This window comes from Sarcophilus harrisii, chromosome 5, assembly GCF_902635505.1.
Source record: "Sarcophilus harrisii chromosome 5, mSarHar1.11, whole genome shotgun sequence".
In the NCBI taxonomy this organism is placed as follows: Eukaryota; Metazoa; Chordata; class Mammalia; order Dasyuromorphia; family Dasyuridae; genus Sarcophilus; species Sarcophilus harrisii.
This window is the reverse complement of record NC_045430.1, coordinates 116,242,828-116,258,260: the sequence shown is the minus strand read 5'-3', so window position 1 is coordinate 116,258,260 and position 15,433 is coordinate 116,242,828. Positions and strand designations below refer to the sequence as shown.

Here is a 15,433-nt window from a genome sequence, read left to right as displayed (position 1 = left end):
GAAAGCAGTTATATTGAAATACTAATCAAAATATTTTTGAAAACAGGTTCATAGACCCCAAAATGAGAACTGCTCTAAGGAATAAATTATTTAAATAGGAGCAGTTTGCCTTCTTGTTAGCTCACATTAACTTGGATTACCAGTACTACTCTATTAAAGTTATCAATGTGTTATTTAAACGTGTTTTCCCATTAAAAAGGTACCCCACCAAAGAACATAGAGAAAGGAGTTCGGGATAGGCAAGAAGGAAAATAGGTGGTAATCTAAGGGAAGGAAGAAGGAAGAGAATAATATAATCAGGGTATAAGGGGAAGAAGAAAAAAGAAAGGAAAGCAAAGAGAAAGCTTACTTCATAAAAAACTGAATTTTACCAGTGTTTTGGCTTTATGTTCTTCAGGTATTTACATTGTTGATCGGAGGTTCTGCTCACCAGATGAGTCCTGCAATCAGCTTACTCAGTTTCTATATGGATTCTGCAAACAATCTCGTCGCCAGAGAATTATCCAGAGAAATAGAACTGAGAGACTTTCTGATTTGCTGGACTGGAAATACTTAGGCAGGGTAAGTGAACATTAGATTTTGAACTACATTTAAGCTCTCAGAGCCTTTCTTTAGGCACAAAAATGGTTCAGGGTCTTTTCCCTTGACCAACCCACTCTCTCACTCTAGTTATCACCTTTCAGGATCCCAGGTTTTACCTCTATGCTGGGTCTATACTGTCCCAGGTGAGTGTGCCTGATGAGATGGTAAGCTTTAACATGGGATCAGTGTAGGTCTGTGAGGAATCTACATCTAGTATGCTGAAGAGGGAAGATGCTGACTGCCATCCTTACTGCACAACTAACTCAGTCACATTTGTTTCTAGTTCTTATCCTCTTTGCCCTTCCTTTCCACTGCAATTCTCCTGTATTGTTAACAAACTCCCCATTCATCCTAAGATTTCTTTCTTTCATGTTCTTTCTGTCTTTTTTGAAACCTATCTTTCCCCTGAAGACAAAATATCTTTTAGCATCTTCTTTAAGCATTTTTTTTTCTCACTTGCCTATCATACTGGTCCAAGAAAGAAAGTTTGGGTACTCCTTGTTTTCCATTTCCACTTTCAGTCTCTTCATCTGTCATTATAATCCAGCAGATACTTCATTTCTTTTAAAATTCACTCCATTTTGCCTGATCTTTGTTGCTGTTATCTTTGGACTTCCAGGTATCAGTTAGTGTCTCTCTTCCCAATTAAGTTCAATACTTGGCTCTGAGTATTTTTTTTTACCTTGACTCCTTCCAAGCTGTTCTGCTTTGAATACAATGACATCTTAATTCCTCAACTCTCACGACCTCTTTCTTTGATCTACCTGAACCAGGCATAGACATGATTAAAACCTAGGACAGTTACTGGGTTTGTATCCCAAGGAAATCTTTAAAAAGGGAAAAGGATTCACATGTGCAAAAAATGTTTGTAGCAGCTTTTTTGTGGTAGCAAAAAATTAGAAATGAGTTGGTGCTCGTCAATCAGAGAATGACTAAATAAATTGTGGTAGATGAAGGTAATGAAATATTATTTTTTATGAAAAATAATGAATAAGTTGATTTTTAGAAAGGCCTGGAAAAATTTACAAGAATTGATACTAAGCAAAACAAACAGAACCAGGAATATTTTGTATACAATAACAGCAAGAATGTGTGATGAAGAACTATGGAAGACATGGTTCTTCTCAGTGGTTTAATAATCCAAAGCAATCCCAATAGACTTTGAACAGAAAATGCCATCTGCATCCAGAAAAAATAATGAAGGAGACTGAATGTAAATCAACAAATGCTAGGTTCACTTCTTTTTTTCTTTTTTTTTAATCTCTCCCATGGTTTTCCCTTTTGCTCTGATTTTTCTCTTCATAAAGTTATATGTATTAAAAATAAATAAATTTACTAGGAAAAATATAAAAAAATAAAACAGGCCAGTGGTTTCCAATTTTTATATAACAATATCTCCCTTATCCAGGGGCAAGCTAATTTTCTTTTGGATTTCATTTATGTCTTTCACAATTTTCCTTCTGAGTTTGAATTTTTTTGGTGTCTATGCCTTTTAAATATAAAGTTGGACATATATATATCTTTGTAAATATTCATTCTTTATTCAGTTTTGTGTCATAATATTGAATGTAGTAGTTTTAAATAATTTTCTTTAAGTCCTCTCTAGTTTTCTTTTTGTAAATTCTTCAGTCATGAAAACTATTGAAAAAATTTTAAACTCAGGGATCAATAGGGAGATATTGAAGATTTTTGAGGGGGATCAAGGGTGATCTGCTCAGTTGTCTTTTAAAAATATCAATGTGATAGATGTTTGGAGAATGGATTAGTGCGATTAGAGATTGAAGGGAGGGAGATAATTGAGGAAAGGACCACAATAGTCTACACAAAAATTGATGAGATCCTGAACTAAAGTAAAAGCTTTGTTAGTGTAAGAGAGAGAACAGATTAGAGCACAAATTAGATTTTGAAGAATAAATATAGATAAGACTTGCAACTGATTGAGAGATGATGTTTGAGGGAGAACAAATTGTTAAAGGTGACTCTGAAATTACAAATCTTGTCAAATATAAGCATGATAGTGTCATCAATAGAAACAGGCAAATTTATATAAGAGAAAGGTTTAAAGAGATTAAATATGAAATGTTATGTTTTGGACATGTTGAAATGAGAAACTTACAAGTCCTTCAGGTGATGATGGAAGCAGAATGGAGTTCTGCTTACAAGTCAACTGTAAAAGATATCTGTCAAAAAGGTTAATGCAATCTCAATTAAGGGAAGCATTTTCTAGAAGTAGTTGATGGTCTCTCCATCTTCTACCTTGGTCAGTCCATAATGTAAGTATCACATTTACTTTTGGGCGCTTCAACTTAGGAAGGACAATGATCAGAGAGCGTTTAAAGAAGTCAATCAAAATGGTGAAAGACCTTTAGTCTATGTCATGTTGAAAGAACTGGGGATGTTTATCCAAGAAAAAAGAAGGTAGGGAAATATGATAGTTGTGTTCAGTATTTTTAGGGGAAAAAAACAGAAGCAAAAGAAGAATTGAATAGTTCTGCCTTCCCATGTCATTTACTTTGTTCTACCGTAAGTAGTTTCCTGTCCCTTTTGGAATCTTTCTCTTGCTTCCAACATAATCTTAAATGTTTTTTGTTTTTGTATTTTGCTATCTTAATCATGCACTACTAGTTTTAGCTTTTTCGGAGCGCTTAGGTAACCTTGACACTATACTTACAAAGGATTATACTACTCTTGTATGGTTGCTTTCTGTGGCATGCTTTTGCTTCTATCTTCCAAAAGGGTCTTTTAAAATTTTGAGGGGATGAGATCCATATTGAACCACACCAGTCTTTTAAGTGCCTTAAGTTCAGGGATTTTTAAATTTTTCTCTTCGTATCCCCAACAGCTGGTATAGTGTCTGGCATTTAATAAACATTTGTTGATTGATTGATTGAAATAATTCTCCTTTTTTGTTCTTAGTGTGACTTCTGCATACATTTAGGACATTATATTTTGCTTTTTATCTAAATACTTTGAATTTGCTTTCCCAACATTTGAAATGCATAGTAGACTATTCACTATCATGTTAGTAGACACTCTTGCCCAAGGTTCTTTTCATTTGTAATTTAGACCTGAAGTGTTCAAAATCAAGTTCAGTATAGTAGTCCCTTCATTTCTTCCTCTATATTCTGTAGTTTGTATCTATGCCTTGATTTCTATCTATTTGATTTATCTTACTCTGAGCCTTGTGGAAAGACTGATTAAATGATTTGTGATGGTCCTGATATTCATAGGAAGATTGAAAATGTGAGACCAAGTTATGGACTGAACAGGCTAAAATATAATAGAATTATCATTATCCCTCCCTGGAAATCTTGGGGAATGCATAGTGGCAATGAAGAGAAGGCCACATAACAGGATAAAGGAGCATAGGATTTACACACTGACATAAAAGGTTGACTGTTTCTTTTTCTTTTCACTAGCTCTCAAAACAATACGTTCTGATTGGCAAGCAAAAGATGCTGGATATGAGGCATCTGCTTCTGCATTGGAACTATTGGGCTTTCATAAGTAGACCAGATTGTAATATGCCACTTACTACTATATTTATTAGTAAATGAGATTGCTAGAGATTTATGAAGATTATGATCATGGAGCAGGGGGGAAAATGGAGTAATTTATAAAAAAAAAAAAAAAAAAAGATCTTGAAAACTGAAATTCCCAGAAATTAAGTTCAATTAGAAGGTAAACAAAGAATGGAGACTGGTCCTCAATTCACAAATATATGAAAGTTTTCCCTCATTTCTTTCCATGAACTACAGATGTAGATGATTCAGGAATATCTCCAACCATTCCCCAAGAGTTGGTAGGGTAAGTAGGAGGAGGCTTATTAGATGGCTAGAGATGAATGGTTTCATGAAGGAAAATGTGACCCATTTGTTTTTCTTTTTTCTTAATTAAACTATGACCACAGCATGTTAAGTAAATCTGAGTCTGATGGATATGTTATAAACCAGAAGAAATGAGGTTAGGGATGAGATAAGCACTATAAAATTTATTTTAAGTCATGTTTCTCACCATGGGATATGAATACTACCAGGGGGTATGGGAAGTTTATCAAGGAGCATGAAGAATTGGGGTAAATAATCATACTATTAAAACTAATTCATACATTTTATTTCTTATGTATATATGCATGATAAACACTAGAATTTGCTTCTTTTTATGTCAATGGAATTACAGGAAGGTTTATTGAAAACCAGAGATTGTTGTTGTGTTTGCTGTTTTTTTATTTTTCTTGAAGAGGACTCTGACTTCAGGGAGGTGATACCATGACCAAGAAGTAAGGGGATTGAAAAACTTAGGGAGTATAGATCCTATATTTTTACATTTTGAATGATATGTGATTTCTTCTAATAATTAAATTCTGAAACTGACCAGTTATACTGCTTGGAACCATAGGAGAACTGGCTAAGCAGGGTAATAACATGGACTTTTATGGAGACTAATGTGCAAGAAAGACTGACAAAAACTTGGACTTTTGGCCCAGGTAGAAAGCCACCTGGTGGGAAACTCAGATCTTGTATTTTCTTTTTAAATAAAACAGCTTGGTACTTACCTTTGCTGATTTAAAAAAGGCAACATGTTAGCAAATTTGCATTATTGGTAGTGCCATGAGTACCACAGATGTAAAAGGACAAAATGTTTATTTTAAAAATGTTTTGAAACTCATATCTATGAAGAACATGAAAATTATATTTCATTAAAAAATGGAAAATTGTTTTTCTATTGTAGTATTACATGCATGCCAGACACTTGACGCTGAGCAGAGCTTTTCCAGATAAATTTCATGCTGAATCTTCACCATCACTAGCGGTAAAAAATTGTTTATTTCTCTTATCTCTTAGTTTTTCTGTCTCTCTGTTTCTCTGTCTCTGTCTGTCTCCGTCTTTCTCTCTCTCTCTTTGTCTTTCAATAAAAACTTTTTCATACAAATCTCTACTGATAGCATTTAATTATTGACAAAAATCAATATACAGTACTTCTAAAACACTCAAATTAAAGTAGATTAAAAGAGAATGAATATTAGGGTGGATGACTGTGTGAGTAAGAAAGTAGGATTGAATGGAATCAATGGTACAAATTGAAGATTTGGCTTTGGTGAAAAAAACAGATATTTCTTTGTAAGAGACTAGAATTAAGGAGGAGAGAATGCTTGAGTAGTGTTCTTCAGTTGGTAGACAGATCACTCTCTCATTTCTCTGAAGAAGCTGGGGAAGGACTTATTTTTGAAACCTCTAATTAACAAACATGCCTGCCCTAGGTAGAATAAAATTAAAATATTAGCTATGATTGGTCTCTGGTACGGATAGGGCAGGACTGGGTTGCAAGGGAAAGTCCTAGGAATCAGGACAAGTCCATTATTGGAATCCAAGGGCCAACATAGCTGAAAGTTGGTAAGCTCCCTCCTCTCTACAATGATACAAGTTAATCTCAAAGGATTTGTGATGAAAAGAAAAAATTCTGTCCATTTCCAAAGAGAGAGTACCAATGAACTTTGAGTACAAATTGAAGTATAATTTTCTCATTTTCTTTTTTTTTTCCTTTTTGTATGTGACATGGCCAATACAGAAATATATTTTTGCATGATTTCACGCACATTATTGATATTTTGTTACTTGCCTTCTCAATGGCTGGGGGAGGAAGAGAGAGCATTTGAAACTCAATTTAAAAAATATTAAAAATAAATCATTTTAAAAGGAGAAAAGATATTTAGCTATAAGTTTCCTTTTATAAAAAATCAGGTTCTAAATATGTAAAACATAAAATTTTTTCTGAACAGATTAGTGGAAACATAAAGGATGCATATCTGAGCCCATATAGAATCAGGAAATTTCCCTCCGGTGGCATCTCTTTGCAGTAGACGTGTTCAGTGGCTGTCACTCACTGGGATTCCAGCCAGGGGAAAATCTGAGGCTTGCTTCCAATGATCCAAGACCTCCTTAGCTGGGTCCACACCTAGTTCTTTCCTCAAGATTTCTGATCATCTGCCACCTGCCATTATTTTCCCTCCTTTTTGCTTCCTTTTGCTCCATTCTGAGCTTTGTTGTTCAACTGTATGTCTCACAAAACTCAGCCCTGTATAAAGCTTTGCCCCAATTAACCTCAGAGCCTTTGCCTATATCTGCAGTGTACATACACCTCTCTATCAGAGGGCACACGTTTCTTTCCTCAAGGGGCTACTTTCTAGCTCTTGGAGGGGGGGGAGTGTGAACATGATTGTCCCACTTGACTGTAGTTATAGCTCAACAACATATTTCAGGGTTTGAATTTCAGGGCTTAAAAATTTCCACTATACACTAGGGTTCATAATTCCAGTTCTTTCATGCCATTAAAAAAATTTTCCCCAGGCAATAAGCCCATGGCATTTGAATATAGAAGTTTCCTATTAAATTCCATTATAGCTATAGGTGATATATTTCCAAAAGAAGTTTGATGTGGAGATCAGAGGGTAGATTTTGACTTCAATACCAGAGGAACTTACTTTGTACTTCTCAAATGGGTTTTTGGAAGGAGGTTGGAAAATAATAATCACTTATAAGATCCCAAATATTTAAAGAAGCATTTTTGTCTTCATCAATATAGTCTGCGTAACCTTACTTTTCTGGGAGGTAATAAGTTGGAATAGAAGCTAGAGTATTGGGTCTGAAGTCAGGAAAACTCATCTTCCTGAGTTCAAATCTAGCCTCAGACACTTAAAAGCTATGTGTGACCCTAAACAAGTAATTTAACACTGACTACCTTAGTTTCTCATTTGTTAAATGAACTAGTGAAGAAAATAGCAAACTATTCCAATGTCTTTGCCAAGAAAACCCCAAATGGGATCACAAAGAATCAGACACAACTGAAATGAGTGAACAGTAACTTAGTTGTCTCATGAAACTTCATTAAGAAGCTATTAAAAAAGGCAAGTAATCTTTATTTTGATTGGATGCTCAATTAAAAGACCTTAATATATTAAAATGAAACCACAGTAATTCTTATTTCAATAAAATTCTTAATAAATCTGAGGGATTTAATGTTTAATCATACACAGTAGAGGTATCCCTTCTTCAACACAGCCAGTATTGATAAAACAGGTGTTCCACCACCAACACCTATTCTAACAGCAAATGGCAAGGGAAGTGGAAGGATAGTTTTATTTAAAAGAACTAAACAGAGTTGCTTTTGTCAAAAGACTTTTGTCAAAGTCTGAATAGATTCAGACTAAAAGGTATCATTGTCACCTTTAAGTGTGTCAACTTCCCATTCATAACATTTTCCTGACCCAATAACTAACTTATTACAAAGAGGATCTATCACCAGAAGAGAATTTGAAGTGATCAACAGGGAATCATCCATTTAGAGCAAGAAGCGATCTGAGAGGCTGCCTAATCCAATTCCTTCCTTTTGCAGGTGAACTGGAGCCCAAGGTCATCAATCTTACTTGGCTTTATTTAAGTTAAATAAATAACTGGCCTGATATTTGAATCCATTTTCTTCAAATCCAAATCTAGCACTCTTTCCACTGGACTAGATAGTAGGACTTTACTGTTTTTGGTTACTTTATTCATTAGACACTGAAGTCAGAATAAATTGCAGATTAGTGGTACCTGGGCAGAAAGCATTCTGGCAAATACTTTATTAAGTATGTATATGAGAGAATTCTACTAAGTAGACTTGTGCCAAGTGAAGTATAGCTCAATTTCTATAAAACTTGGAATAACCAGTAATTATCATGTTTGTTTCTGCCAGACCCAAGGTTTTAAATTTCCAAGGCCTTCTTCAGTGCCACCTTCACCCACAAGCTCTCAACATTCCAGTCCTCATAACAGTGATGTAGAAGATGAGGACGAGAGATATGATGAAGAAGAAGAAGCTGAAAGGGATCGGATGAATATCAAATCTCCCTTTTCTCTGGGTCAAGTCCCCCATGAAAAGAAAAAGCAACATGGGGAACATAAGAATTGAGTTTCTGTACGCTTGGCTTTTCCTGGCTCTTTATCATGTAAAGAACTGTAACTGAACTGTAATAGAACAAAACAGAAAGTACAAAGACATTAGGGAACTTAAACTAACATAACTAAAAAATTCTTTATAGAAATAAAATAAACTTTAGAGAAAGTATCTTTTCCTTAGTGATGATGGAAAACTGGTCACTACTGAAAAGGCAGAAGAGACAAAAAATATGTGGCAATTTGTTTCTCTCATCCTCAGAATAAAACACAATAAGCAAAATTCATTCTTTTGTTTGCTGGACTTTATTTATTTGGATATTTCTCCTAATTTCTCTACCTAAATATGATTAGTCAGTAAACTTAAAAATCTGGAAAACATTCCATCAAGAAAGACTGAAAATATTTTTTAAAAATGTTTCTTTTAACACTAAAATTTTTCTCTATTTTTTTTTTTTATTTTTGAGGATTATAACAAAGTATCACCTATAATGTACTAAATACAAAAATATAGTAATTGCCTTCCTACCAACTCAAAGCATTGTTTTCAAAAGGTCCAGATTCTAATAATGCATGCTCCAGAGCTTATGATTTAAAAGTAGCCAATTGCGTGAATTAATCAATGAGTATTTATTGTAATTACTATATGCCAGGGACTATGTTACGCACTAGGGACTTACATATAAAAGTGAGACAGTTCCTGTTCTCAAGGAACTTATTTGGGGTGTATATGAATATTGTCATTGCCTACATAAGAAAGGATTTCTCTTTTTAGCTGGTATGACTCAGAGCTCATTATCCACAGGAAAATACCCTTCTTTGGTCCTGAAGAATTAATTTTCAATTCAAATATCACTCCCTACAAATCAAAATTCATTTTCAAAATAATAATATAACTAATACAAGTAATTTTAAATTTCCTTAAATAAAAATTTTAATTCTTTGCATAGGCCTCTTCTTCCATAGGAAACAAATGACAAAAGCAAAATATACTAATATTTTGTGAATAATAATACTAATAATTTTGAAACCAACAATGTACAATATAAAAATGCAAAAAACTTAACATCCATTTATCTTAATAACCAAGATTTACATTTTGTATACATTATTTTTAGTTTTCTTCAACAACAATCCTATAGGTGCCACAAGTATTATCCCTACTTTATAGATGAGTAAACTCAAACTTGAGAGATTATAAATGGCTTACTTTTCTATTAAGTATTAAGCTCTTCTGAGTTGAAGTCCAGGTGTCTTTCTATTAGAAAGACATCTTCAATTTTTTGTGGGTATACAAGATTAAAGTAATTTTGAGCATGTCTGTTTCATGGTAGCAGGAATGTTCTTCAATCTCTCTATGGCATATTCAAACATACTATTAAATTATATAGATAATTATCTCAATCCTTTATTAATTAATGAGTATTTAATAAGAATGGATGAACAGATGAATGGGTGGATAAATGAGTATATGAATGAAAAAGAATCTATTGGCAAAAGAATCTATTGGCAATTATTATGATCTAAAGCCTATGCTAAACATAAATACATATTGGGAATGCTGTGGATAGAACACTGGTCCTAGAGTCAGGAGGACCTGAGTTCAAATCTGACCTCAGACACTTAATACTTCTTAGCTGAGTGACTCTGGGCAAGTCACTTCACCCCAATTGTCTTGCCCAAAAAATCATAAATATGGATACAAATAGAAATGACAAAAAAATCACAATCTTTGCTTTCAATAAACTTATATTCTAATAGAGGTAAACTATATAAATATGGAATAATAAATTCTATTGAGGGCAGAAAAATACTTACAAGATGGTCTAGTAGCAGAGTGGATGGTAAAGCTAGAGAGTGAAGCAGAAAGGGGAATGGTAATACCTGGAGGTCTGGAAGACATAATGGCTATATAAATGACAAAGCTTTGGAAACATTCCTTTGCTCAACAGATGAGGTAGGTTACTCTGAACCTCAGTATGGAGGAGATGAAGTCTCCTTCAATATGTGTTTTGTCATTTTTTTGACACAAACAGAATTATGATACAGTTCTTCGTCCACCCTGCTGCCATCATTGCTACTCCATCATTCTCACAGTCCCAGGCTGGAAAGGAGACAGGGCAGGTCAGTAGTTGTTACCACATTGGCCATTATTATGACTAAGCCCCCTACTAATATCAAGCACTCTGCTAGGCATTGGATATTTAAAGATGAAAATAAATAGTTTCTGACCTGGAGACATTACATGTATATTTATAAGTATATATTAAATTTATACAAAAATAAGTTTGTGATAATTATGTATTATTCAGGCATTATATAAGATGTGACGTCTGTGCTGAGCTCTGGCTGTTCAGAGGTTGTTCTGTGGGTGCTTTATAACTGTCAATCATTTTTAGACAGGAATTGTATTCACAGAGTTCTCAGGTTCAGGTATCATGAACATAGGCAATTTCTAATAATGCATAGTTTTTCTTTGTTGGCTGACATTGAAATATACATAGATACATGAAGACAGATAAATAGATGTATGAATATGTATATGTATATAAGGTAGCTACTAAACCTAGAGTCAAGAAGACTTATTTTGAATTCAAATCTGGCATCAGATACTAGCTGTGTGACCCTGGGCAAGTTACTTAGCTCTGATTACCTCAGTTTCCTTTTCTTTAAAATGATTTGGAGAAGGAAATGGCAAAATATTCCAGTATTTTTGACAAGAAAACTCCAACTTTAGGGTCATGAAGAGTCGGGTTTGACTAAAAACTACTGAACAATATATGTATATATTATATACACACACATACACATATGTACATGTATATATATATATATATGTGTGTGTGTGTATGCACAAATGTTCATTTTTGTAGTATAGTACAATAGAAAAAATATTAAATCAGGAACAGGGGAAGCTTGGTTCTGGTCTCAACTTAATCATTATGTTATCACTTAGACAAATCATTCCCAAAATTAGGCCTCAGTTTCTGTATCTGTAAAATGATAAAGTTAGTTAGATAATTCTAAGGTCCTTTCTAATTCTAATGTTTCATGATTCCATAAACATAAGTAGATAATGGTAGGATTCTTAGGATTTCAGAATTAAAACTAGCTTTAGAATTTCTATTATAAATGTTATTGTTGATACCAACGGGATAATTTTATAGAGGTAAACTTTAAAGCAGTGTTACATTCTATGAGGTTTTAATGGTTGGAAACATTTGCTCTTCTTTTCATCTAAAGCCCTAGTCTGAGGAATAATAAATGTTGATCCTTTCATCCTAGGCTTGGCTCAAATAAGGTATGCTTTTCATTATGTTTATATTTAGTAAATTATGTATCTTAAACTAAAAAGTTATATCTGGGAATATTTTTAATGGAGCTATTTTGGGATGTTTAATATGAATAATTCTAATTAGACAAAATTATTTTGAAAACATAATAAAGTTTAAATTGAAAGAAAAAGATTTATGTATGCCCTTTCTTTCCTATTGAAGGGAATTACATACCATGATAGTCAAGAATAAGATTATTGAGAAATGTGAAACCTGAATTCTAGTAATTTCCCAATTAGTTAGCAATGGGAAAGACTCCTTTTAAGGAAGCCAGTTTGGGTGGTCATGGAAGAAAGGGCTCAAATGACATTCTAATCTCCTCAGCCAGGGCTAGCAGGGGCAGCAGCTGAGGAAGAGGAGGAGGAAAAGAAGAAGGAGAAGGAGCAAGAGGAGGAGGAGGAGGAAGAAAAGGAGGAAGAGGAGGAAGGAGGGGTCCTTTATCCAGTATAGATTTTAAGAAGCAAGCTTATTTTAGCAGAAGAGACAGCAATAATCCTAGGGTGAAGGGATCCAGTTGCAAAAGTAGTTAAGATTTGTACATAATTCTTTGGGTTTTAAAAAAACCAATTTATACACATTATTTCTGAGGTAACTGGATGGAATAATTGATTGAGTGTTAGGCTGGGAGTCAAGAAGAATTCAAATTGGTTCAAATTAATTTTCAGATACTTGTATTCTAGCTGGTTAAGAAATTTAACTTCTGTCTACCTAAACTATAAAATGAGAATAATAGCAGATACATTACAGAGTTATTTTAAGAATATAATGAAATAATATTTGCAAAGGGCAAAGCATAATGTCTGGCACATAGTAGGTGCTTACTAAATGCTTATTCCTTTTTCCTTTGCGTCTCATATTCTATCTCCTTTGTGGGGTGCTCAAAGTTTCTCTTAGGCCTAGTGTAACTTCTCTCTAAGCTTCTTGGAGAATTGTGAATCTGACCAGTTGTCTTTAACTTCCATTTAGACCCCAGTTTCTTAACTGTGGCTTGCAACCCCATATGGAGTCTCATAACTGAATATGGGGGTCATAAAATTATTATTTATTAGTAAATGTTTGATTTGTATATGTTTTATATACCTATATGCTTGGGAGTCATATAAAAATTTCTTGAGTAAAATGAAGTCACAAGTGGAAAAAGTCTAAGAAACTCTGATTTAGATTGTCAAATCCTGAAATAAATCAGATTCATAAATGTAGGAAAAGGCATTTTTAATTAAGACAAAAGGGGTCATAAGACTGAGATACTGCCATGAATCTGAATATGAGGTATTTATAGGGGAAAAGTATAGAAAGGTTTTAAAAAATTCAGGAGGAAAGAAGGGAGCAGGGGCATATGAGGCATGAGAGCTGGCCATGAGGTCCCAGCTACCCTTGGCAATCCAAGCAAGGAAGCCCACTTCATTCTGGTCGCTTTTACTCTTCATGATCCAATTTACCCCAAATCTTGGTGAGGGGCCTAAGATATTAGCCCAAATTAGTTTCTGTTTACAGGATAAAGCAGAGCCCAGATTCCCAAGGTGGAGCCCAGTCCAACATATTTGAAAGTAAAGTGCCTTAGCAGTCGGAATGCAATGACATTCCTGAGATTCTTTAGACAGAAGAGCTTTTTGTCAGGATGGCTTTTTGACCGAGAAGAGAACATTGCGTTTGATGTTAACAGTATTAAAATTAACTTTCCTGTCAAGACACTTCTCCCTCATATTGTTGTCCCTAGTGGGGTGAAGCTGAAACATTGATGGAAAGATAGGAAGCCCCAAATATTAAGGACCCGGTAGGGGAAACCAAGACCAATCTAGACTGTTCTTCTCTCAGCCAAGCTAGGATCAAGACCCTAGCTGAAATGTTCTCTTCTTATTTACAGTTTGTAGTCATGTATTTAATCTGTTGCAGTGGTATGTTATTTTTTAGAAGAATCTTTAGGGTGTGACCAAATTTCTGGAGCCAGTCTGAATAGTCTTCCTTTATAATATACCTACATGTCCTATGTAGACATGTTCCTGTAATTTATTTAAGGGATCAACAGAAAGATCTAAATTGACTGAAGCCTCTTTACATACAGTTGTAAAACCTTTGATTGATTTTATTCAATTTAGTGGAGGACTATTTCTACCAAGGTGAGGTGACCGCAATAGCATTTTTAAGTAGTGTTTTAAAAACCTTAAAATGCTGTATAAATGTTAGTTATTGTTATTGTAATTGCAGTTATTGTTATTTGATTGATTTACTCTACTGACCCACTATCTACTGAGGAATCATTATTAATAATAATAATAGCATTTATATAGGCTTTAAAGTTTGCAAAGGGCTTTACAAATATGTAATTTTATCCTCACAACAACTCTGGGAGGTAGGACTATTATTATCCCCATTTTACAGATGAAGAAACTGAGTCAGACAAAGGTTAAATAATTTAATGCAGGGTCACAAAGCTAGTAGTAGTAGGGCCTGAGGCAGATGTCAACTCAGGTTTCTCGACTCTGTCCAAGGTACCACAAAATTCCTGGGAGGTGGTTGGTTGGTAATTATCTTTCTGGAAGGAATCACCTCACTATGTTAGCATCAAGTTAGAATATGTCTGTTACAGTATGACCAACTGATCAGTCCATCACGAGCTCAGAAGCCTCTATCAGTTCAGGCACAAATAATCCACGGGAGTATTTGGAGGGGATTATAAAAATTTGCTTGTTTTATGGGTTTTTTTTTTTTTTAGTCACTCTTTGCTCATAGAGCACAGCACCTTCTTTGCTGAAAGCCCACCCTACTGTGTCCCCTGTCACACAATCAATTCCAAAGTTCTTCAGAGAGACCTTGAGAATGTCCTTGTATTGCTTCTTTTCCTCTCTGGTGAGCATTTACCCTGTGTGAGTTCTCCACAAAATAATCTATTAGGTAAACGTACTTTTGGCATTCAGTGGCAGCCCATCAGAGTTGTGCTCTCTGCTTTAGAATCTGAATGCTTGGAGGTTTAGTTTGAGAAAGGACCTCAATGACTTGTTCCTTATCCTGCCAAGTGATCTTCAGAATCTTCCTTAGGAAATAGAGATTACAAATTTGTCCAGATAGAATTTAACCTTTCTTTGGTTTCAACCAAGGATTGCACATTTCCTGGATAAATCTAAGAGCTAAGAAATGAACAAATCCAAAAAATTGATAAGATGTTTCATACTGAGAGATGAACTCTTAAATGAACACTGGTCTACTTGCTGAGGAGCACTGGAGGAGACAGTCATATAGGTCCACCTAGAGACAGCCATGCTTGAAGAACATGTGGTATCTATAAATCTTCAATATGATGAGTCCCTCTCCTTCTCAGAGTGGGTGTGTGAGGGGCTGGGTTTTGAGGTTATGGATTCTTTTGGTTGATAGCTAGGAATATATTTGAGATGAACCATACAAGTGAGTAGTATCATGAAAATATTTTAATAGTCACTGATTGAGATGTCTACTAATTACAAGAAAGATCACTCAGTATATATTTGAGCTTTGAAATTTAAAATACTATGACAAATTCAAAGTATGACATAATTTTGTCAATTAAATGAAATATATAATAAAGAAAAAAGTAATGTTATCTGCTAAAAT

At 34.3% G+C, this 15,433-nt stretch overlaps 1 protein-coding gene across 1 annotated transcript in view; it reads left to right on the top strand.

The window, feature by feature from the left end:
* Nucleotides 1-8,800, top strand: part of GYS2 (glycogen synthase 2) — a 68,931-nt gene extending 60,131 nt beyond the window's left edge. The window contains exons 15-17 of the mRNA XM_031938431.1: nt 398-561; nt 5,314-5,394; nt 8,314-8,800. Of these exons, the coding sequence (XP_031794291.1) occupies nt 398-561; nt 5,314-5,394; nt 8,314-8,529 (461 nt within the window). The 3' untranslated portion in view covers nt 8,530-8,800. The remainder of the gene's footprint in view (nt 1-397; nt 562-5,313; nt 5,395-8,313) is intronic.
* The last annotated feature ends 6,633 nt before the right edge of the window (nt 8,801-15,433 follow it).